The 24,784-nt window shown below is 40.3% G+C and overlaps 1 protein-coding gene across 1 annotated transcript in view; it reads left to right on the top strand.

Moving 5' to 3' along the window:
* The window catches only part of Ccdc178 (coiled-coil domain containing 178), a 388,724-nt gene that overhangs the window by 148,041 nt on the left and 215,899 nt on the right, over positions 1-24,784 (top strand). Inside the window, exons 16-18 of the mRNA XM_040757896.1 lie at positions 14,000-14,183; positions 23,434-23,496; positions 24,572-24,733. Coding sequence (XP_040613830.1) covers positions 14,000-14,183; positions 23,434-23,496; positions 24,572-24,733 — 409 coding nt within the window. The remainder of the gene's footprint in view (positions 1-13,999; positions 14,184-23,433; positions 23,497-24,571; positions 24,734-24,784) is intronic.

Genomic DNA, 24,784 nt, shown 5'->3' with positions numbered 1-24,784 from the left:
GATAAGGCAAAGTTTGTGTCAGGGCTGTGGAAATCTAGCCAGAATACAGCATTACAGCTCTTTGGTCTATCTGTTTTCTCAACCTAATCCATATACCTTAGAATGTCTTAGTAGGTATCTGTCACATTGACCTCTAGGATTGCAGTGCACACACACACACACACACACACACACACAGAGGCAGGAACACATATGTCATTATCTTACCTGATCTCTGTGTTTTAAAATTAGTTTTCATATCTATAATCGTTGCTGCTATGCGAATATACTAAGTATATTTGCATGTTCACTAAATGTCAGTTAAATTGGAGCCAGATTACTTGCAAATAATTTGGTAAGTGAAAAAAAACAACAACCTTGAACATAAATGTACAAAATGAACATTCTGAACAGATTCCAGCTGTACACAGCTGTGGGTTTTAAGGAAAGAAATTTTGACTGCTGGAAACTTGACTTCTTCATTTTTCTCTGGGAAATGTCCATGAATAATTAATAAAGTGTGAATCCTAGAGAGGTTGTATAAATATTCAACCTCAGCGATAATCAAAGAAAGGGAGCTTAGGACAAGTTCCTGTACTGCCCAGTCTTTACAAAAAAAATCACATAATCTCTCTGGAAGGTGGCACTAGAGATGTGTTAAGAGTTTTAAAATATTACAGCTAATATATTTTTATAAGCTTGTTTTACATTAGAAGATCAATGATTCTGAAAAACATTTCTACACACAAAAAAATTTACCATAGTACTTGTTGCAAACAGTAAAATTAAATAAATTACAGTGGCATTTTACAAATCATGGATCTCCTGTGTAACATTATCATAAAGATATTTAAGCATATTTGAAATTAATGTAATAGTATATTAAAATTTCATTATCTCCTGATGAGAAAAAATCAGTACTCACAGGTATTAATTATGTATAAATATGCATTTATAATAATATCTCTGTATCAAAATCATTTTAAGTATGATTTCTCTACGTTTGCACAGAATTTCTACAATATACATTCATTATAATTAGAGTTCTAGTAAATCATAGGCTGTTATTGCCAAGAATTCAGTGCAGATTTTGGTAAAGTAAAATTTCATTTGCCATGGCTTAGGAAATACACAAACAATATACAAATGAAACCCTGGGGTACAAGGCAGCACGCAGGGCTCCAATCAGTAATGAAAGTACATCTATGATTACTCTGGCCTGATCACTGGAATCAGATTAATTTTTGTTATTAATGATATTGTTATTGCCAGTATGTCTTAGAATAAAAGATGAGAGGCTCAATAAAACCAAGCTCAAACCACAAAAGTCTCTTAACATAACCAAATGAAAAGGAAATGTGCCATAAACATTACCTAAAACAATAAGTTTAAGAAGAAAATGTGAAGTAATCCATTCCCAGAGTGTGTTTGGAGGGTGAAAAGCAAGCTTGAGTCTCCTGAGTCAAACACGGTGGAGTGTTTTTAAAGATAACACCCCTCATGTATTTGAAAACTTGGTCCCTAGTGGGTGGTGCTGTTGGGTGTGGCTTAGGAATCAGAGCCCTGCTCGAGGAAGGGTGCTGTCGTTGAAAGTTGGCTTGGAAGCATTAGAGCCAACTCCACTTTCTCAACTTTCTCTGCTTCCTGTTGGGGATAAAGTGTGACCATCTAAGCTTCCTGTTCCTGCTGCCACCCCTGACATCCCTCATATTGGTGACTCTATCCCTCCATTTCTGGGGACCAAAATAAATTCTTTTCATTCTTAGGTAGCATTTGGGTGTATTACTGTATCTAAGAAAAAGAATCGCAGTTAATACTCACTGAATTGTAAGATGACATAGAAGAACATTTAGGAGAAAGGCAAATAACACACAGTGAAGAAATCATTGCATTTTCCTTGCCTGAAACATCAGTTTGTTTTATTGCTGGAGAGACACACAAGGTGTTATCTGGGAAAGAAAATGCTAACCAGGGTGAGGTTCTCAGTGCATGGGATCGGCTGTCATAATGTCCCAATTGTCATTATGACAATTTATTGTTAAAAATAATAAATGGGCTTCACTGAGACATTTCAAACACATACAGCATGAATTTTAACTGGGTGCTTCCTCCTACCCTCATCTTCAAAATTCTTTCCCCTGTAGGTAGAAGTTACTTTTCTGCAAGCAACTCCCAAATACCACAGAGAGGCTTATATTGATTATAAGTGCTCAGCTGGTAGCTCAGGCTTATTATCTGCTAGCTCTTACACTGAAATTAACCCATAATTCTTTTTTTCATTTTATTATCATTTATTTTTATTTATATTTAAGTTAGAAACAAGGTTGCTTCACAAGTCAGTTCCAGGTCCCTCTCCATTTCCCTTCCCTCCTCCCGTGCCCTTCCCCACCCCCCCAAATCCCCTCATTTCCCCAGGGAGGGTGAGACCCTCCATGGGGGTATCCATAGTTTGTCATTTCATCCAGGGCAGGGCCTAGAACCTCCCCTGAGAGTTCAAGGTGAGAGTGCATGTCACATTGTTGGATGGTAGTCCAAAGTCCATTCGTATACCCGGGATAAATACTGATCTACTGCCCAAGGCTCAATAGATTACCTAGGCCTCCTCACTGACACGCACATTCAGGGGGTCTTGATCAGTCCCATGCTGGATCCTCAGGCATCAGCCTGGGATTCAAGAGATAACCCAGTCTTAATCCCTTTGGTCATCAGTCCTCCCTCTCTGTTACTGGCTTTCTTGAGTTCAGCTCAGTGCTTAGCCATGAGAGTCTGCCACTGAATGGAGGTTCTGTTTCACAGACTCTCTAGCCATGGGATTGTAGGCTGGCACTCCCCAGATATATGTCTAAAATCCATATATGAGAGAGTACATGCCATGTTTCTCTTTTTGTGACTGGGTTACTTCGCTCAGGATAGTTTCTTCTAGTGGCTGTATGAGTTTGCACGCCCACCAGCAGTGCAGGAGTGTTCCCCTTTCTCCACATCCTCTCCAGCACAAACTGTCATTGGTATTTTTGATTTTAGCCATTCTGACAGGGGTAATATGATATCTCAGAGTTACTTTGATTTGAATTTCCCTAAAGGCTAATGATGTTGAACACTTTCTCAAGTGTCTCTCTCTATTGAGAATTCTCTATTTAGTTCAGCTCCCCACTTTTTAATTGGATCCTTTGGTGTTTTGGAGACTTGTTCTTGAGATCTTTGTAGATTTTGGAGATCAGCCCTCTATCACATGTGGGGTTAGTGAATATCTTTTCCCAATCTGTGGGGTGTCTTTTTTTCTTGCTGACTGTGTCTTTTACCTTACAGAAGCTTCTCAGTTTGAGGATGTCCCATTTATTAGTTGTTGATCTCAGTGTTTGTGCTACTGGTGTTATGCTCAGGAAGCAGTCTCCTGTAACAATTCGTTCAAGGGTATCTCCCACTTTCTCTTCTAGCAGGTTCAGTATGGCTGGATTTATGTTGAGGTCTTTAATCCATTTAGACTTAAGTTCTGTGCATGGCAATAGACATGGATCGATCCGCATTCTTCTACATGCCAGCCTCCAGTTATGCCAGCACCATTTGTTGAAGATGCTATCTTTTTTCCATTGTATAATTTTAGCTTCTTTGTCAAAGACCAGATGTTCATAGGTTTGTGGATTAATCTCAGGGCTTTCAATTAGATTCCATTGGTCTACCTGTCTATTTTTATGCCAATACCAAGCTGTTTTCAGGATGATAGCTCTATGATAGAGCTTGAAGTCAGGGATGGTGATGCCTCCTGATGTTGCTTTGTTGAGCATGGTTGTCTTGGCTATTCTGGGTTTTTTGTTTTGCAATATAAAGTTGAGAATTTTTCTTTCAAGGTCTGTGAAGAATTGTACTGTGGTTTTGATAGGGATTGCATTGAGTCTGTAGATTGTTTTTGTCAGGATTGCCACTTTTAATACATTGATCCTACCTACCCAAGAGCAAGGGAAATCTTTCCATTTTATGAGGGGTTCTTTAATTTCTTTCTTTAAAGACTCAAAGTTCTTTCAATACAGGTCCTTCACTTGTTTGGTTAGCATTATCCCCAGGTATTTTTATGTCGTTTGTGGCAATGGTAAAGGGTGATGTTTTCTGATTTCTTTCTTGGCCCTTTTATGGTCTGTAAATAGTCGACTACTGGTTTTCTTGAGTTGATCTTGTATCCTGTCACTTTGCTGAAGGTGTTTATCAGCTGTAGGAGTTTCCTGGAAGAGGTTTTAGGGTCACTTATGTAAACTATCATATCATCTGCAAATAGTGAAAGTTTTACTTCTTTGTATCCCTTAATCTCCTTCTGTTGTCTTATTGGTCTAGCTAGAACTTCCAGTACAATATTGAAGAGGTATGCGGACAAGGGACAGCCTTGCCTTGTTCCTAATCTTAGAGGAATTACCTTGAGTTTCTCTCCATTCAGTTTGATGTTGGCTGTTGGTTTGCTGTGTATAGCTTTTATGATGTTTAGGTATGTTCCTATTATCCCGAATCTCTCCAAGACTTTTATCATGGAGGGGTGCTGGATTTTATCAAAGGCTTTTTCAGAATCTAGTGAGATGATCATGTGATTTTTGTTTCTCTGTTTATATGGTGGATTACATTGATAGATTTTCATATGCTGAACTATCCCTTCATCCCTGGAATGAAGCCTACTTGATCATGATGGATGAGTTTTCTGATATGTTCTCAGATCCAATTTGCCAGTATTTTATTGAGTATCTTTGCATCAATATTCATGAGGGATATTGGTCTGAAGTTCTCTTTCTTAGTTGTGTCTCTGTGTGGCTTATGTATCAATGTAATTGAAGCCTCATAAAAAGAGATTGGCAAAGACCCTTCTGCTTCTATTGCATGGAATATTTTGAGGAGAACTGGTATAAGCTGTTCTTTGAATTTTTGGTAAAATTCTGTGCTGAAGCCATCTAGCCCTGGGCTTTTTTTTTGGTTGGGAGGCTTTTGATAACTGTTTCTATTTCCTTAGGTGTTACAGGACTATTTAAATTGCTTATCTGTTCTTTATTTAATTTTGGTAAATGATGTTTATCTAGAAAATTGTCCACTTCCTTTAAATTTTCAAATTTTGTGGAGTACAAGCTTTTCAAAATATGACCTGACTTGATTCTCTGGATTTCCTCACGTTGTTATGTCTCCCTTTTCCTCTCTGATTTTGTTAATTTACATGTTCATACTCTGCCATTTGGTAAGTTTGGACAAAGCTTTGTCTATTTTGTTGATTTTCTCAAAGAACCAACTCTTTGTTACATTGATTCTTTGTATCATTTTCCTAGTTTCTACCTTATTGATTTCAGCCCTCAATTTAATTATTTCTTGGTGTCTGCTCTTCTGGGGTGAGTTTGCTTCCTTTTGTTCTAGAGCTTTCACTTGTGCTGTTAATTCTTTAGTGTGACTATTCTCCAGTTTCTTCATGTGGGCACTTAATGCCATGAACTTTCCTCAGCACTTCTTTCAAAGTGTCCCATAAGTTTGGGTATGTTGTGTCTTCATTCTCAATGAATTCTAGGAAGTCTTTAATTTCTTTTTATATTTCTTCTTTGACCCAGGAGTGGTGCAATTGTGTACTATTCAATTTCCATGAGTTTGCAGGTTTTCTGCAATTTGTGTTATTGTTGGATTCTAAATTTAAGGCATGATGGTCTGATAAGATACATGGAATTATTCCAATTTTTTTGTACCTGTTGAGGTTTCCTATGTTGCCAAGTATGTGGTCGATTTTTAAGAAGGTTCTGTGTGGAGCTGAGAAGAAGGTAAATTCTTTTGTGTTTGGATGGAGTGTTCTATAGATGTCCGTTAAACCCAATTGGGTCATAACATCTATTAGTTCCTTTGTATTCTTGTTAAGTTTCTGTCTTGTGGTCCTGTCTAGTGGTGAGAGTGGTGTGTTGAAGTCTCCCACTACAATTGTGTGAAGTTTTATATGTGCTTTGAGTTTTAGTAATGTTTCTTTTTTGAACGTGGATGGCTTTGTATTTGAGGCATAGATGTTCACAATTGAGACTTAATCTTAGTTGATTTTTCCTGTGATGAGTATGAAGTGACCTCCTTCATCTCTTTTGATTGATTTTAGTTTAAAGTCTAATTTGGTAGATATTAGGATTGCTACCCCTGCTTGTTTCTTGGGTCCATTTGATTGGAAAACCTTTTCCCAACCCTTAACCCTTAAATAATGTCTGTCTTTGAAGCTGAGGTGTGTTTCCTGTATTCAGCAGAAGGATGGATTCTGTCTTCAAATCAATTCTGTTACCCTGTGTCTTTTTATGGGTGAGTTAAGACCATTAATATTGAGGGAAATTAATTACCATTGATAGTACATTCTTGCTTGCTTTGGAGTGGTTGGTGGTGGTGTAATTGTATGTGGATTTCCACCACTTTTTCTTTTGCCTGTTGATAAAGTGGGATTATCTATTGCCTATGTTATTCTGGTTGTAGTTAACTTTCTTGGGTTGGAGTTTTCCTTCCAGAATTCTCTGTAGGGTTGGGTTAGTGGATATGTATTGTTTAAATCTGGTTTTGTCTTGAAATATCCTGTTTTCTCCATCTATATTGATTGAAAGCTTTGCTGGGTATAGCAGTCTTGGCTGGTATCCGCGGTCTCTTAATGTTGGTAGAATATCTATCCAGGACCTTCTGGCTTTCATAGTTTCCATGGAGATGTCAGGTGTAATTCTGATAGGTTTGCCTTTATATGTAACTTGGCCTTTTTCCCTAGCTGGTCTTAATGTTCTTTCTTTATTCTGTATGTTTGGGGTCTTGATTATTATGTGTTGAGGGGATTTTTGGGGGGGTCTACTCTATTTGGTGTTCTGTAAGCTTCTTGCACCTTCATTGGCATGTCTTTCTTTAGGTTAGGAAAGTTTTCTTCTACTATTTTGTTGAATATGTTTTCTGACCCTTTTAAGTGGGTTTCTTCACCTTGTTCTATACCTATTACTCTTAGGTTTGGTCTTTTCATGGTGTCCCAAATTTCCTGGATATTTTGTGTTCAGGATTTGTTGGACTCAGAGTTTTCTTTAATCGATGACTCTAATTCTCCTAGTGTATCTTCAACACCTGAGATTATCTCTTCCATCTCTTGTATTCTGTTGGTTATGCTTGTATGTGTAGTTCCTGACAATTTTCCCAGTTTTTCCAATTCCAGCATTCCTTCAGACTGTGCATTTTTATTGTTTCTATTTCAGATTTCAGACCTTGCACTGTTTGAATTGTTTCTTGCTTTGTCTTTTGCTCCATTTCTTGAATTTTTTGAATTGTTTTTTCTTCCATTTCTTTAAGGGATTTTCTCATATCCTCTTTGAGGGCCTCTATCATCTCCATGAAGTTGTTTTTTATGTCATTCTCTTCTGGTTCATTTGTGTTCGGGTGTTCCATTCTTGTTAGTGTAGGGTCTCTGGACTGTGGCGGTGTCATATTGGTTTTTCTATTGTTCCTTCTGTTTTTATATTGTCTCCTTCCCATCCATTCTTGTGGTGGGCTCCAGAGGGTGCCTTTTCCTCTCCTGGTGGGTGTGAGTCCGGGGTTCCCTTCTGGTTGGTGTAGGCAAGTTTACTGTTGTGGTAGCTCTCCACTTCCTGGTCTTGTGGGTAAAGAAATGGACTAGGATGCTAGGCTGCTTTGGATCCCACTGGAATGGATGGGGGCCCCAGTGGTATACCCAAGTTACAGGGATGTGGCCTGGAGACAGGCCCTGATAGTCTTAGTCACGTCGGTTGATCAGGAGACTAGGATGCTTGGATTAGTTTGCTCCTGCCGCTGGGATGGAAGACACAGTGGTAGGCCCCAAGCACAGGCAGCCAGTGTAGTCCTAGATCCCTGGGTGGAGCAGGAAACTATGGTGATACCTTGGCTCCTGCCACCCCCGCTGGGATGGAAGCCTCAGTGGCAGAGCCCAGGTCCAGGCTGGCAGTCCGGAAATGAGACCTGGGTGGAGCAGGAGACTATGGTGCGTTGGTTTCCAACACTGAGATGGAAGCCACAGTGGTAGACCTCAAGCACAGGCACTGGCCTAGTCCGGTGCGTAGAGCCGGAGATTAGGCTGCTCAAGTCAAAGTAATTCTATGAGCAAGAAGTAGGCAGTTTCCATGAAAAAAGTCACAAATATTGTTAAAAGAAGTTTAATAGTATCAATTTCTAGCCATGTCTCAATAACAAGTAAATTTCCAAATACTATTACAACCTAAAATGGAGATAGTCTAAATTACTAGTGGATTTTTATTGTTGTTCTGACTAAATTCCCAAATGTAGTTTTATTTTATAACAACCTGGTTAGTAGGTGAAGTTGGCTAAAGAAATCACAAAGTGATTGTATGAATAGCTCTTTATGACATTTAGTGCAAAACGATTGAGTGCCTATTAGGCTTTGTGTTATTAGCAAAATTAGAAAAAACAATAACTTAAATATCTATGGGTCAATTAAAATTGACTGCAAAAATCGCATATGGAAAAACAGTTAAATATTCAAGGGAATGTTGAAGGATAATCAAAGTTATGGAATTAGTAGTTTCTTAGTTGGGATTTTTGTTGCTGTGAAGAGACACCATGACCATGGCAACTTTTATAAAAGAAAACATTTAATTGAGGTAGCAGCCTACAGTTTTAGAAGTTAATTCCGTTATCTTCATGGAGGTAGCATGGTAGTGTGAGGGCAGATGTGATGATGGAGCTGTTCTCTACATCTTGCAGAGAACAGAAAATTGACTAAGACACTGGGCACTATCGCTGAGCATAGGAAACCTCAAAGCCTGCCCGCACAGTGACACACTTCTTCCAACAAGGCCACACCACTCCATCAAAGCCACACCTCCTAATAGTGCCACTCCTTATCAGATTATGGGGGTCAATTACATTCAAGTTACCATAAGTAGCATGATTATCAAAAATTATAGTTTGTAAGGTGAGTTTTTGTTGATAATGTCAGGCTTGTCAGTAGGAATGAACATTCAGCGTCAGACCCATACATATACTCATGACAGAAGTGGCACTTTGGTGTAGCAGAGACTGGAATTCTTCCCAGCAGTTTTCTAATGAAAAGAACAAATCCTACACCTGCCTATCATTGCAAACAGAAATTAATTTGGAATAATCAGTGTTTTGTTTGGATAGAAAATTATCACAAAAATGAAGAATGTTTTGTCATTTACTCAATGAAAGGGTAAGCCACAGCAAGATGAAAGATATGTGTGGTGCCTTTCTTAAATCTGCAAGTATAAAGTGGTTTAAAAAATCTGATAAATAATAAAACTATGAAAACCAGTGCATAGTGATAAACATATATTATATCATGAAAGTGTCTCATGTTGTTTGTCAAAATCAATGTGGACGGATTTAAGTTGCAGGTAACAAATGAGCCTCATAATCATAACATTTTGTGAATAACTCCTGATGGAATCGGGATTGTGTGTCTTACGAAGCACCTGTGCCCAGGATAGCACACCTACAGCCTCCACTGGCAATGGTGCTTGTTTTTGTCACAATGAGGAGAGTGCCTGGGTGTCGACTTTGAAATCAGAGGGAGCATGGACCCCTTTATAATGGCCCTATGGCAACTGAACATTAAATATCTCTTTCAATTCAGTCCAACATTAATGCATATAACCATTTGTTATGTTTCTTTTGTTTTTTGTTTTGATTTTTAGTGAGTTCATATTGTATGCAGGCTACAAGTTTGCTACACGTACAAGGAAATTTCCTGCCTTCTATGAATCCACAGGGGAAATAATTATTGCAAAAGCAATACTTTCTCTACTGGCTAATAACCACAGGGGAAAAAATCATGCAGGGTGTTGTTAGTGACAGCTGCAAAGATGCAGCTCATTTTAGCCACTAGCGGTGATGGGTATGTGTGAATTGGTGAAATTAACTTTGGAGTTAGCATAAAAAAGCAATGTTTTTCATGCATGTGTATCACAATTTGTTCTAATTTGACCCCTCCCTGACTGTCCTCTATTGTCCCCAAGCCTCCTCCCACAGTTCCCCTTCCTCCCTAGATACAGTCTTGCTCTCTGATTTTACATCAAGTCACATAAACCCCACTGCTCTCTCTTTGCCCCATCCTTTCCCATTTAAGATCTTTTCCTTCTGTTGTGGCCCCCCCTAGCTTCAAACTGTGTTATGCATATCTACAAACACAAGATTCCTTTGGAAATATATTTGCAGGCCTTCCTATCATGATCCCCTTTCTACAGAAACGCTGAATCTGAATAACTCTTTCCTACTTAGAAATAATGCAGCCTTAGTTGGCTGTTCACACACACACACAATTTGAATCAGAAAAAACACACAGCTTCACTAAAGCTGCATGTCCAGTTCCCTGTCACCACTACTACTCAGTAGCAGCTAATCATATTATGTTGCCTTCCAGTGTGACCAACTTAGTGGCTGATGCACTGTGAACATCTCTTTTTGGTTGCTTGTTTGTTCATTTGTTTGTTTTTCAAGACAGGGTCTCTCTGCGTAGGCCTGGCTGTCCTGGAACTCCCTCTATAGACCAGGCAGGCCTGACATACAGAGATCTGCCTACGTCTGTCCCCAGAGTTCTGGGATTAAAGACGCATGCCACCACGGTGGGTTAATGAACATACATTAAGTATGTGTTGAATAATATTCTAAGAAGAAAAATTTCAATTTTATTATGTAATATATGTGACATTCTGTAAGATAAAATTTAAGGCAGAAAGGCCAGTGACTTTATCATTTAATCATTTTTTTCTTGAGAAATGACTTTAGAAGGTGCTATTTTTACTTAATGCAGCATATATCTCCAAAGAGAATTTTTATAGCTTTATAACTATGAGCCCATGTATTTTCTAAAGAAATAAACTCCTGATTGATACTTCACATGATTCCCATCAATGAAAATGTTTAAAAATGGGTTTATGCAATTATGAAACACATCAGAAAATATCCACCATGAATGACAGTTGAAATAATAGAATGATTATATCTAAATATATATTTGAATACATATTCTAACAATCCTGTTATTTTAGAACTTATATAATGGTTAGATATTTCTCAGGTGAGTTTAAAATGGTTACAGGAACATGGTAAAGTAAGAGAACAATTCAGACAAACTTGCCAAATAGTCTTTAAAATGTGTGAAAATGAAGCTGGACTCTTGGCTACTTGGGATTTGGCTACAAAACAGCAGATTCAACTATCATGATGTCTCAGAACCTAAGACAGAATCCAGAATGCAGCACAGAGGGATGAAAATGAAACACAGAAAAGCAATGAAAGATACAGAAAACAAGAGAGAAAGCGGAGGGACGTTCATAGATGACAGGAGACAGTTGAGCATCTCCAGAGCTTAAATCTTAGGATTTACACAACATCACAGTGGAATTCATGCAAGGCATGCACAGAAATAAAATATTTTTATTCATACTGTAGCAGACTCAAATAGGAAGGAGCATGATAAACATGACAAGCTTCATATTAAATTTTTTTCTACAGTAACAGTGTCAGCTTTCCTTTGGTTCAAGAACAAAGGGTAATTTCTACTCAAGGCCAATGGCTGCATCTGTCCTCAATCTCAACACATTCCTCTATGTGCAGAAAAATATTTCCAGTTGCTGAGACAAAGTCTCGCTCTTCATAAAAGACAGTTCACAATTCTATGATCCTGCCTCAGTCTTGAGCGCTGGAATTAAAAGTGTGTGCTAAGAAGTAGTTTTAAAATACATGTTTGATATTTTCCTTTTTGATATTTTTATATGTGTATGTTTGTGTTTGCATTTGTTTGTAACAGGCTTTCTTTTGGGTCACAAAATAGTTCCCAAATCATGACAGGAAGACTTATTAGTTACAGATGCTGGGTCTTTTCTTCGGCTTGTTTCTTGCTAGCTCTTATAATTTATATTAACCTCTTTATATTATCTTTGTTTTGCCTCAAGTTTTTTTTTACCTTTTTTCATTCTGTATGTCTTATTCCATGTCTGACTGGTTGGGTCCAGGCACCTCCCTCCCTTTCTCCCTAGTTCTGTTTTCTCCTTTCATTCTTTTCTTCCTCTTGTACTTATTCTCTCTGTCTACCAGCCCTGCCTATCCTATCCAGCTACTGCCTAGCTATTGGCTGTTCAGCTTTTTATTAAACCAATCAGGTGCCTTAGGCAGGCAAGGTGAAACAGCAACACCCCTTCACATAATTAAACAAATGCAGCATACCTTTACATAGGTAAGGCAATACTCCACAACATTTGTGCGTTTTCCAGTGCGCATGTATATGCAGATATATGTGGAGGCCAGAGACCAACCTGGGGTGTTACTCCCTGGCTACCGTTCACCTTTGTGTGAGACCGAATCTCTCACTGCTAAGCTGGCTGGCCAGTGGACAACAGGAATCTGCCTGTCACTGCCTCCCAGAGCTATGTGGGTTTGGGAGGTCAAACCCACATCCTCACACTTGTGCACAAGTACTTTGCTAACTGATCCATCTCCCCAACCCTTGCATTTGTTTGTGAAATAATCACAGCCATTTCCATTTTCTCTCATGTTTTCATATTGCCTCATTTTTATCCCAAACTCTTTCTTATTTACACTGTGAAATTTCTCTTCTTAGACCCACCCGATTCAATCTACCATTCCTGGAATCTCCATTGGCCGTGACCTTTTGAGTCACAATAAAGATCACAGGATGTTATCAGAGACAACATTAATGTAGCAATTGACATAGAAGACAGCTAGGTTGAGTTTGGGTTTCAGTATCTGTTTTCTTTAAGTGCCTTCCCTCCTATAGGCAGTGACTGAGTTTGTCTTTGCCCAGGAAACGCAGGAAACCTTTCATATTTACTCTCTGATGGAATAATTCAGGCAGGTTTTTATGGTTGCTTTGATTTTTTGTTGCCATTTTTCTCCGATTTATGAGCCTGTCTCTAGCACACCTTCAATGAATGGATACTCTTGTTCACTCCTGTTTGTTCTTGTGGGAACAAGAGGCCAGGAAATGAGCCACTGCAGCTCCTCAGCAATTGTGTGTGATGTTTTCCCACCTTTGAGTTGGCCACACCTGCTCACACTGCCCTGTGTCCAGGTGGTTCCTTTTTTTAGCAAAGCTACTTGAACAGCGTTCCACACCTGGTCTCACCAACGCCACACCACTTGAGGGCTAATCCAGGTCTGCCCTATACCTTCTGACTCAAGCAGAACCCAGCAGTCTGTGACTGAGTGAGCTCATCATGTGATGGGAAAGACTTTTCTAATGAATTTGGGTCCACTTCCTGTGTATACAATAATTTCATCACTCAAGGTGTTTGAAAACGGCCATCGCAGAATTTTCTAAAGCACAGAGCAAGGTTAAATGTCTGTCATGAAACTGTCATGCACCCCTGAGCCTGAGTACCTCTTCCTTCATCGACGATATTATGTGGTCCCCAGATGGAATGTTGTTGTATCCCACCCAGGAGACACCTTGTAGTGCCAGCAGATTATTGGTTGTCTAGCTGAGATGCTGCTCCAGGAGAGGTGGGAAGCACCAGTCAGCACACAGAACACCCTCTGTTCACAACAAATGTCTCATCTGGTACAAAATACCAGTAGTGGTGGGGTCTGAAAACTGGCGAAGCAGAGTTTAATCCTTTACTCTTCCACTTAAAGCATTCTCGGGCAAAACAAACAAACAAACAAACAAACACCATTGTATGACAGACAGGAGTGCAGAAAGGATTTCCAGGCTAAGATGAGTAGAAGTCAGCAGACCTGAAAAGCTGTGCACAGGCACTTTGACAGCAGGTTCTTCTGAAGGCCAAGGGTTTCCTGTAGACACTCGTACTTGACACTGGACACAGCCTATCAATTAGGACTGGTCAACAGTTATCTTCAGACACAGGTTACATATTTAGATTTAAGCTAACTACTTGGTTGTTTTGTAACTTTGGCAACATAAAGTATAATCTTTTTATAATTATTAGATACATTTGTCAAATATATTGCCTTAGAATAATAATATTATTCTAAGTACATATTCTCTTAGACTAACCATATTAAATTTTGCTTCTTTTTATAGTATAAAGAAAAAACTGGAGTATGAGGCTGAAATCCAGTCACTGCAGGAACTGAAGATAAAGAATAATAGCTACCTCAGAGAGCTCTATAAGCAGTCTTACAACATTGGGGCTATTTACCATGTAGCCAAACATAAAACGGATGAGTTGGAGGATCAAATAGCGGAAGTGAGAAGAAAATTCAAGGTCAGCTACTGCCGCTATCTCTAAACTGTGAGAACATAGTGACTAACCTGAGTTTTCTTGACTTGATCTTTCCTTGGTAGTTAGATTCTAGTTTAGTTTAGGAGTTACTAATCTTGTGGGGACCAATATAAAGTGCCTGCTACGCAAGCACAAGGACCTGATTCAGATCCTGAGAGCGCATGTAAAAACCAGGCACAGTGGAACCTCAGCACTTAGTAGGAAGTTCATTGTCTAGCCAGCCTTGCCCAGCCAATGAACTTCTGGTTAAGTGAGAGAGCTTGTCTCAAAAGTTCAAGGTGGAGTGAGGGAGGAAAAATGCCCACTTGTCTCCACATGGACACACACTACTTGCATTGCACACTCCCCCGCACACTAACAAGTGTATGCACACACCAAAAAAGAAAAAACTTGTTTCAACCATATGGTTTAGGTGTGTGTGCAGGCATGCGGATAGTACTTGAAGTCTAACTCAGGGTCCCATTCATGCTAGGTAAGTGCCCTACCAAGTGAGGTGTATGCTGAGCCATATTAAACACTTCTTCTTAAGCCACATATAACATGCAAGAATAAAATCATCCCTCTCCAAAAGGTGAGGGTTCAGTGCAGCCAGCTGATCAACTGCCTTTTACTATGACCGATAACAAATATCTGGAACCAGGAATGTGGGTTGGGTTTTCTCGTACACACATAAGGTATGCGACAGGAAATGATGATTCTAAGATGCATCCTTGGGCCCTCTATAACCCACACATGAGGAATGCCTCATCAGTCTTGCAAGAGTACCAGGAACCTTCTAGACAACAACACTACAGAATGAAATGCTCATGTGTCTCAGTTCACTCCTATTTGAACAATAACCGATGAGTCAACCCCTCCTGCCATTTGTTCCGATGTCAGTACTGGTTTCCTTACCCAGAGAACACATGAAGAGGAGGCTTCCCTCCACCACATCATTGTCTTTTTGCTGACTGATAGAGAATACCTGTACTGCATCCTGAGTGTGGCAGGGGTGCTTGTATGTGAGTCCTTGTTTGTGCTGAGAGACATTCTGTGGCTCAGTTATGCTCTCCACCACATTTTTCTTGTAGGCATATCTTAATATTTGTTGCCATGTGCTAAAACTAACCCAGAATCTCTGTTATCCAGAGATAATTACAGCCATGTCAATTCTGGGTTATTTCAAAGAAATGGTCTAGCTGTAGAGGAAGAATTTTTGAATGACACTCTTATAAGTTAATGTATCAGTAAATGCAAGCACATTTTAGGCAACTTCAACAAATTTCCAACTATATCAGATGATCTGATCCAAATTTCCCAAAACATGAGTATAGTTGGTCTTGTTGGACTTTCTTTGGACCACTAGCCCACAAATAATGACAAGGAGATATATTATTAATTATGAAATCTTGACTTGTAGCTTATACTTTTCCCCGACTAGATATTATAATGTAAATTCATGGTTTCTATTAACCCAGGTTCTGTCACATGGCCTTTTACCCCTTCTCCACTCTGTGTGTCCAACTCTCCCTGTCTTGCTGATGTTTCTTACCTGCACCTCAATTCTAACCCTCTGAGTTCCTCTGAGTTCCTCTCTATGCCCAGAGGTCCTGCCTATTGAAATATCCTGCAACACTTCAGTATCAATAACTGACCTTTTCAGGAAAGAAGTGCTTTCCCAGAGTGCAGACTAAGAATGACAAGCCATGATGGCACATTAGCCAATGAGCAGGCAATGCATCTGCAGTCATGACAGTGAACAGACGAAAGCAAACATCGAATGAGACATTGCACCAAAAACATTTAAAAGCTGTCCCTAGGATTCCCAACGTTGGTCGCAGTTGAAGGGTTCTGAGCAAGCCACATGATCCTGCTATTATTCTGAACTTAATGCAATTTCTGGTGGAACAGTGAGTCAATCAAGTCTCTAGCTCTGAATTAGATTAACAGTGAGCTAAGTGAGTGCTCACTAGGAAGGAAGGAAGGGGTGGAAGGAAGACCTGTATCAGCAAAAGCCTGTGTGGTGGTTCATCTTGTCAATGCTATGGGGTTTACAGTCTCCAGGGAAACACATCTCTGGGCACATCTGTGAAGGATATTTCAGATTGGATCAGTTGAGGCCTGGGGTGCAGGACTGAAGGAGAGGAAAAGAGAGAACTGAGCAGCCATTTATTGCTTTCTGTTTCCTGTTGTTCCTGTCACCATGACATCCTCTCATGGTAGACTCTTCTGTCCGCATGTTACCTTTGCCAGGTTCTGTGTCGCAGCCACAAAACAATAGCTAATGAAAGCGACTTATTTGTGGTGATTTAATTGTTTCAATATTCACACTACTGTATAATTGTTACGGACGCATTCATTTGGGGGATAATCGTGGAATATGGGGCTTATAGTTACTGAAACACCACACCTACACTTTGGCTGACAAAGGTTTCTAATCCCAAGATCAAAATTTAAAAATAACCATATGATTAATTGATCCTTAAAAGTACCGAGCTTTGTCTTTAGAAGACCATAGTTTCCCTTGAATAATTTTTCAATTATTTCAACAAGTCTCAAACTCTTTGCCAGAAAAAATCCTTGACCCTCCCTCCTGAAGCTGCAGGACACTCCTGTATCTAGTTTTGTTTTAGTTGTCCCCAGTTCTCAGTGGCTTAAGATAACCAAAGTCCAATCGTATTAGATGGGAAATCCTATAAAATAATACTCAGGCTTTGAACAACGTGCCTTTATCGGCGTGGTGAAACCTCGTGTAACCTGCTCTATTGGTTCCACTTCTTGTGTCAATCATCGCTGTCTGATGCATCTGCTTTGTGTAGTTTGCCCGCCTGTAAGTCACTCGGTGCTCATCTTGGCTTAGCAAATCAACTGTTAAAATATTGCATCAACATTACCAAATACCAGTTTTGCACACATGTGAAATTTGAATAGTAAGATCCCTTTTCTCTGAAAGTGTTGTGAGACGAAAGAGATGTCTTCTGTTATTTACCTGACATACAAGGCTTTCAACAAACAGTTATTGTTTACAGTGTGTTGCTTATACTCTACATGCTTTGTAAGCAGCTGAATGTCCTCATCGTTAAGATTATTTTCTTTTCAGCCAGAACAGCAGTAAAAGTGGTCCCCACTCTATGGAATGGTCTTTATGTTTCTCCCTACGTCTTTTTAGAATAGTCTATCTATCAGAGGGAATTAGGCTCCAAATGAGGTGTTCTATATACGGGGTTACTGATTATCTACACAGAGGTTCAATGTGGGTGTTACTGCATTCGTCTGAGACCTGACAACCTTAGACTAATGAAGGATAAAGATATTTTCAACATCGTATTTAAGCACAGCAAGTTTGGGCCTTCACCAGACTTTACATTGAGGTCATACCCACCATAAGGCATCCCGACTCATGGTGGCCACAGGCAGTTCTGTCTTACTCAATTATTTCAGACCAACTTTTCTTTTTTTCATAAATCTCTTATTGATTTCAAATATTATGACTTCTCCTTAACTCCTGTCCATCACTGTTAGGTAAATGAAGGCTGACATTCCCGTTTTTGCATGGGTTTCCAGATACACAGCACACGTATCAACCTGTACTTGTTCTATGGGGTTCTCATCCTGGAATAGTAGTCTCTAGCAGAGTTACAGCTCTCTGCTGCCATCTTCTGGTTTCTGACTGCTAAAGCCAGGCAGCAAGCAGGTCGGCGGGGAACCCTTGCCAGAATCCCAGAGACTGCAAGTCTCTTTTTTAAATACAAGGCTCCTTACCTGTTCTTTGAAGTGATTTTTCTGGGTCTCTTTATTCCTTTCTACAAAACCAGAGTTCAATAGCTGCGACAGAGACCCTATAGCCTGAACAGCTTAAAATATTTATCCTATCGCCCTTTAGCAGAAGTTTCTCTGACCCCGCCTCTGAACAACTCAGTAATTACAAATGTAGGCACAGTGGTCCTCCTGAAGCAGTGGGAAAAAGTCCTGGAGTGGAATGGGCGCAGAGGGGGCAGCTGTCCCACCGCGGAGACATCACTGCGACCGTGTCCATGTTTCTGTGGAAGGCACGGCATCTGCTAATTGCTGACCAAACCCGAAGGCAGTTAAATGTAGATTATGGGCAAAAAGCCTCAAAGCCCCCCCTATCCTTACAGGACTAAGGATGAAAACCGCCCACCAACCGCCTGTAGGAAGAAGAAGGGTGTGGAGCTTTTGCCAAGACCTTGCGTGTCCCTCCACTGCCCTCTGCTGATAAAGCTTAACTTTTCTCATGCTGCCAAAGAACGCAAGGCCCAGCCAAGGGTGTTTAGTCACAGTTCAAAACAGTTGAGTGACGGGTCGAGATAAAGAGGTCAACACAGAAGAGTTTTGGTTCCTGTGATGTGTGGTGAGCGCTGCAAGGTGTACTTATTAAAACTTTAAGTCTTCCCCAGGCTTGGTTTCCAACCTTAAAAGGACGGGTGTGCTGAGACAGACGCCTAAGGGTATTTGTTGATCTTCCAGCGGATCAGAGTTCGGTTCCCAGCACCCACTTTGGGGGGTTCACAAGTGCCTGAAACTCCAGTTCCAGAACACCTGCTGCCCTCGCCCTCTTCTGAGCTCTCCCGGCACTGAACACTCAGGTGCAGCCACACATTCACACAAATAAAAGTGAGAATGTTTCGTCCCATGAACATTTAAAGGTCACAGGCCAGGCTCTAGACAGAATTTCTCTTGATATAAACTTATTTATTTTGTCCAGTCTCCAGTTCAATTCAGGTGAGATGTCCTAGAGAGGAATGTGACATCATCGTAACACTGTGTTGGAGAAGCAGGTAGAAATCACGTAACATACGCTAATTTGCTCATCACTAGTGGTGTTAGGTCTCATCCTTTGTTTCAGCATCAGCCAATATGTCTGTGCAGACCCACTCCCTTGCACACAGTAGGTAATCAGCTGCGTATTTCGAGCTAGTGTGCAACATTAGCCCAGCAGGTATTTGCTCAAAGGTCTTAGCATCTGCCGTAGGTTCAGAATTGAACACTCTATGGGCACAGATGTTATGGAAAGTTTTCTGGGTTCTCATTTGCTTTCCAGTGATCTTAAAATTTGAAGAATGTACAAACGAGTGTGGGTGGCTTATAGGCATCTTCTGGGAGAAGGCAGGCTTCAACCTCATTTCTCCATGAAATGTTGCTGCAGTCCCAAAGCTCGTTTGTCTCTCTGTCTTCCCTCTATATCCCTGCTTTCCCATGTCGAAGGGAAAAATATCTTGCTGGCCTGGTTCCCCCACCCATGCTCAGGTTGCTGACTACAAATGGAAGTCTACATGGTTATGATGTTTTAATGGACTACTAGAATCTAATGATCTATGATATTCTAAAACTAGGCTTTCTAGTTTGAAATTCTCCAAAACGGCTTGCTTCCCTAACATAGACAGCAAAAGTAATACGTTTGTTACTCACAAACTCATTTGCTTTTGTAAATTATCCCCTTGGAGACTACTGTAGCAGGCGCAGGTTTGGAAGCTGGGGAAAAACACCAGAGAGCTTAGTGCCAAATGCTCCAGATATTCAAGTGTGGTGTACACATGTCTTTGGTGTTAGCCTTCTTGGAAGACATAAATCACATGGCCTCACCGACCTCAGTTTTCTCATCTTCAAAAGTTCACAATATCAGCCACTGTATTTTAGGTTTGGAATGTCCCCACAAGGTCCCTGTGGTAAAGGCTTGGTCTCCAGAATGTCATATGTGGGATGACAGAGAGATTAAGGATAGGATGTGATGTAGTAGATCTTTGTGTTGTTTGAAGGTGTGCCCTCCAAGGAGAATGTGGGATCTTGCGCTTTCTTCCTTTGTTTCCTGAATATAAAGTGTGTACTTTCGTGGAACCCAAGCTCCTGCTGTAAAGTTCCTACTTGCCTCTGGCCTAGAAGCAAGGGGCTGGGGTACATTGATGACAAGAGCCTATGAGATCACGAACAGAACTGGCCCTCTCCTCCTCATAATTGACCATCTCAAGCTTTTGTTAAGACAGAAGACTAACCTTAGCTATGTCACTAAGGAGCTACGAAAATAAGTGTGTCCACACACACATATATAAGACAAATGTGTGAATACATATATTCCGTGAACACATGCGAGACCCTCCATTGGTGATGGACTACTGCAGTGGGCCTCTAGCTTCCCCTTAATCTACACCAGTGGTTCTCAACCTGTGGGTCACTATGACCCACATCAATAATGTATCAGATGTTTATGTTACAATTCATAACAGTAGCAAAATTGCAGTTATAAAGTAGCAATGACAATTTTATGGTTGGGGTCACCATAATACAAGGAACTGTATTAAAGTGTCACAACATTAGGCAGGCTGAGAACCACTGCTCTACACAGTTCTAATATGCAAAAGTATCGATGACCTTCCAGCCACACATTTAAGCCAGGACTGGAGGCATAAAACACATGGAAAGTATTAGGATACAGCTCATGCTCAAAAAAACAGTACCCAATAAATGTTGAAACAGCAAAGCATGTCACAGCTCCTGCAGCTCACCGTCTTCCCCAGCTTCTGGCTTTGAGCCTTTCCAGGAATGGTGCAATCAGAGTTTGAGTAACCATCCCACTCACTGGCCCTTACGTTAATTCAGTCTCTTAGCCATTTGTGATCAATTCTTCCTGGTTCTGTCCTCAGAAACAGAATGATTCATGTTGCATAATTACAGGAACACCCCTGCAGAACTCATAACTTTGGGGCATATTTCATTTCATAGCCTACTTGGGGGTAACTAGCAAATGGACACCTCTTCACCCCAAGTCTCAGTTTCAGCTCTCATCTCGCTCTAATGTGGGCCAAACCATTAACCATGGTCCCTTTGATCCATCAGGCTGTGTGAATTACCATTCAGATTCAACCAGCTATGGTCAAAGCACTTGGACATGGAAGCTGCTAGTTTTGTATTTAGACAATTTAATCATTTTTTTCAATTTTTTGGTATAAAATACAAACCAACAAAACCAGGTATGAGTTTCTATTTATATATTTATTTACGAAATTATCATAAGATGAGCACATACCGTAGACAGGTTCCTATTTTAGCCTTCTCTATCTGTAACTCTGGTGAAAATGTTGCATGCAATGTTTCTCTGTCTTGTTCATTGGTTGGGGCTACCTAGATCCTTCTGTCTGCTTGAAGACATCCTCCTTCCTTGTATAGCTTAGACCTGGGGGCTGATACTCCAAAGGTCCCTCTTGGACTCTTACTCAAACCTGGGACAAATCTGAGGGCCCATGCTTGCTCCCTGGCTCTGTATGGTGTCGGTTGAGAAAGCTGTAGGAACTGTATCACAGTTGGGCCTGTCTCTCTCCCTGCCCAGTCTTGCCTCTTTGCTCCTGTGTTCCCAGGGTTTGGTGGAAACAGCTTCTTAGTGTCCCTTACACTGACCTTCAGCAAACAGTCAGTCTTCAGGAATACATTGTGGGAATCTAAGATGACAGGAGAACTCATCCCATTCTTTTGTAATACCCTGATAATCAGAGCATCCTCTTGTATCAATTGTCTTTTGCGCCCTCTAGGGCATTTTAAAGGACAGTGGCAGTTCCTGTGGGAAGCATCCAGCCTCTCGGTTGTTGTGAGGGGCTTTGTGGTCCAGTTTTTGTTTGTTTGTTTTGTTTTTTGTTTTTGTTTGTTTTTCAGTTTTGGGGGGTGTTTTTGGTAAGGAGAATGATGGCCCAGAAAGCCGTTAGGCAACGTGGCTGGAAGCATTCTTAACAGTCTTGGGTCTGGGAAAGTGAGAGTTTAGCTGCCTAGTCAGCCCTAGATGCTCTCCGGCTGTGAGACTAGTCTAGACTACAGAGCTACAGGGTGGAAACATAACAGAAAGCTTGGGGAGATCCCTCGTAGGCTCTGGAAAGAAACTTGCAGGACTGTGGAGTCCTCCATTGGGAATAGGGTGTGTACACTTCATACAGATACTGATTTCAAATGGTGGCATGTTTTTCCTTCTCTAATTTTTCCTCTGCACACGCACATTCATGTTTTTGCAGGCTCATGTGTGTGTGTGCATGCGTGTATGCGGAGGCCTGGGTTGCTCTTCTTAGGAAGGTTCACCATATCTTGTGAGACAGCCTTCCTCACAGGCTTGGGGCTCACCATGTAGGCTAGACCGGGTAGGCCACCACGGGGCAGGGATTTACCTGTCCCCACCTCCTCATCACTGGGATTACAAGCATGCACCAACCACTATGCCTAACGTTTAACCTGCACCCAGGAGCTGATCTCAGGTCCTCATTCTTATATGTAGTCACTTTACTCATTGATCTATGTCCATGGCACCCCCTCTTTCAGGACAGCTGTGCTTACTCTGCTGATCTCAGACTTCTTGTCTACTTTAACATTTCTCATACACTGCCTAATCTTTCTCCTCTGCAGCCACAAGCTCTTTTTACACAGTACTAACTCATCTGAATGAAGACGCTTAAATTCAGAGTAAACACTGAGTTATTCTCTCAGGAACTGACAACTTAAAAACAAACGTTGAAAAATAGACCTGGAGATGCAACCATAGGGTCAGCACTGAAGTGGAGAAATCACAAACCTTTAAGAATTTATGTGATTTCTCTTTGCAAGCTCGTGTATCTCTTTCGAATCTGGGGAGCAGCTTGAAGGTAGACTTACTCCTCTCTCAGATATAGGACTCCAGTATAATCACAAGGCAGAAGAACCTAGAGAGTGGCTTCCAATGGTTTGTGTTATTTTAAAGCTCTACCGAATAATTAAGACCATTATCCAGGGAGCAAAGGAAAGCTGCTTCCTCCCCCTTTTGAATACTACCTTTCAAAGAATGACTTTTTTTAAAAAAATAAAGAAATTGCTCTAGTCAAGTGCAGACTCTAATCACACTGTGCAAGCATCACACTTGATTCTATCTATTCTGCTTTCAACATTCAGTGTGTTTATTCTGGAAAGTAATTCTAAAAGAAGTCCGGTTTTCTGTGGGGGGATGAGTCAAGGACAGTCTAGATTTCACTTTTTGATTTCTTTTAAAGTTCGGGACTGTAAAATATAACCTACATGAAACCAAATCCTCCTGGTATATCATTTAAATGTTGTACCTCAAATAATAGTAAGGCCTTTAAAAAATAATTCTAATATGCAAATCCTAGTGACTGTTTTGCTTTTATTCTGATACAAGTAAAATGTATCTTTTATTGGTAACTGCTGTTAAAACTTATTTCTAAATATTCTGTTAATAAAGTCTCCCTTTGACAATTTTTGTGACGTACAGAACAGAGAGGATTTCCTGAAGAAGCTCACTCGAGGTGAAATGGCTGCAGGATTGGAGATTCAGGTAACACCAATTTGGCTTTCTCTTTCCTTCTTCCTTTAATTTGCATTTTACTTAGCATTTTAAATTTGCCTGTAATGAGGCATCTTTTGTCACTGCTTGGTTTGCAAGCCAGCACTTTTCTCCCCTTAGCTGATGACAGTTGGCCTCTGTGTACAACTAGAAAGTCTGATCATGCATAAAGAAACTGACCTCCCATGCACATATCTCATTTTGTGGCTTAATGGGAATTTCTGCCAGTCTAGTGAAAGGGCAGTAGGCTCTAATTCCTAACTGTCTAACTCTTTAGTTTGCTTTCTGATGATGTTACGTTTTCTTTACTTTTACTGTCTCTTACTGGGATTTCTTTATTTAACCCTGATAAAAAGAAAACATGGGCTATGATATTTCTACATATAGGTTCTGAAATGGAAATATTATGACTAGCCAAACCAAGTTCAGTTTTTCAATCTTACTTATCCTTTGGAACCAAGCTTTGATTTTCCCATCGATTCCAGAATGCTTCCTCTTAGAAACACGCATATGTGAAGTTGGGATTGCTGTGATAGGAAAATTAAAATCACAAGGCAAAAAAAGTCCATATTTATGTGATGTGCACTTCTCAGCATCCTTAATCTAACTCTAAAAAGCAAAGACAAGTTTGAAGGTGTCTTCCGTACCTTTTTAGAGGCCTTTTTCTCTTTTGGGGATGTATTTTTATAGGTATTTTTCTCAATATTTTCATAGATAGGTAAATCACTTTTGCCTAATAATTTCCTATAACCTTCCCACTCGTTGACTGATTTTTGTCTTACATTGTAAGAATAAGATCCATCATGTGTGTGTTGATAGCATGCACTCTCACTATCCTCCAAATGAGGGCTTGAAAATGTTTGATCTTTGTTGACTATCTTGTTGTTGTTTTTTTTGTCTTGAATTTGTTCAGTTGCTACATGATGCTTAAAACACTGTAGTCTCACCCCTTGATTTTCCGTGAGGGACCATAGTATTTGATTTTCAAACCGTAGCACTGAATTGGTCTTAATAAAGGTGTGTGTAATTAACAACCAAATGAGCAAGCTGCAATCTTGGCCGGCAGAAAAAGCTGTATTCCATTGAAGAGACTCAATTGGTAGAGATGCAGGAATACACGAGAAGGAAAGCCCTGTACGCGTTGGCCTTGGCAGAAGTAGAGATGCCGCTGCGGGAGATAGAAGCAGATGCTGTAAGAATTCGGTATTTCCACCGACAACACTCAATGGTAAGCATCTACAATAACTCACTACAAGAACACTGACGCACAACTAATAAT

The sequence above is a fragment of the Mesocricetus auratus genome, unplaced genomic scaffold, assembly GCF_017639785.1.
Source record: "Mesocricetus auratus isolate SY011 unplaced genomic scaffold, BCM_Maur_2.0 Super-Scaffold_100015, whole genome shotgun sequence".
NCBI classification, from domain to species: Eukaryota; Metazoa; Chordata; class Mammalia; order Rodentia; family Cricetidae; genus Mesocricetus; species Mesocricetus auratus.
The sequence above is the reverse complement of the archived record's forward strand: the minus strand, read 5'-3'. Positions and strand labels throughout refer to the sequence as shown.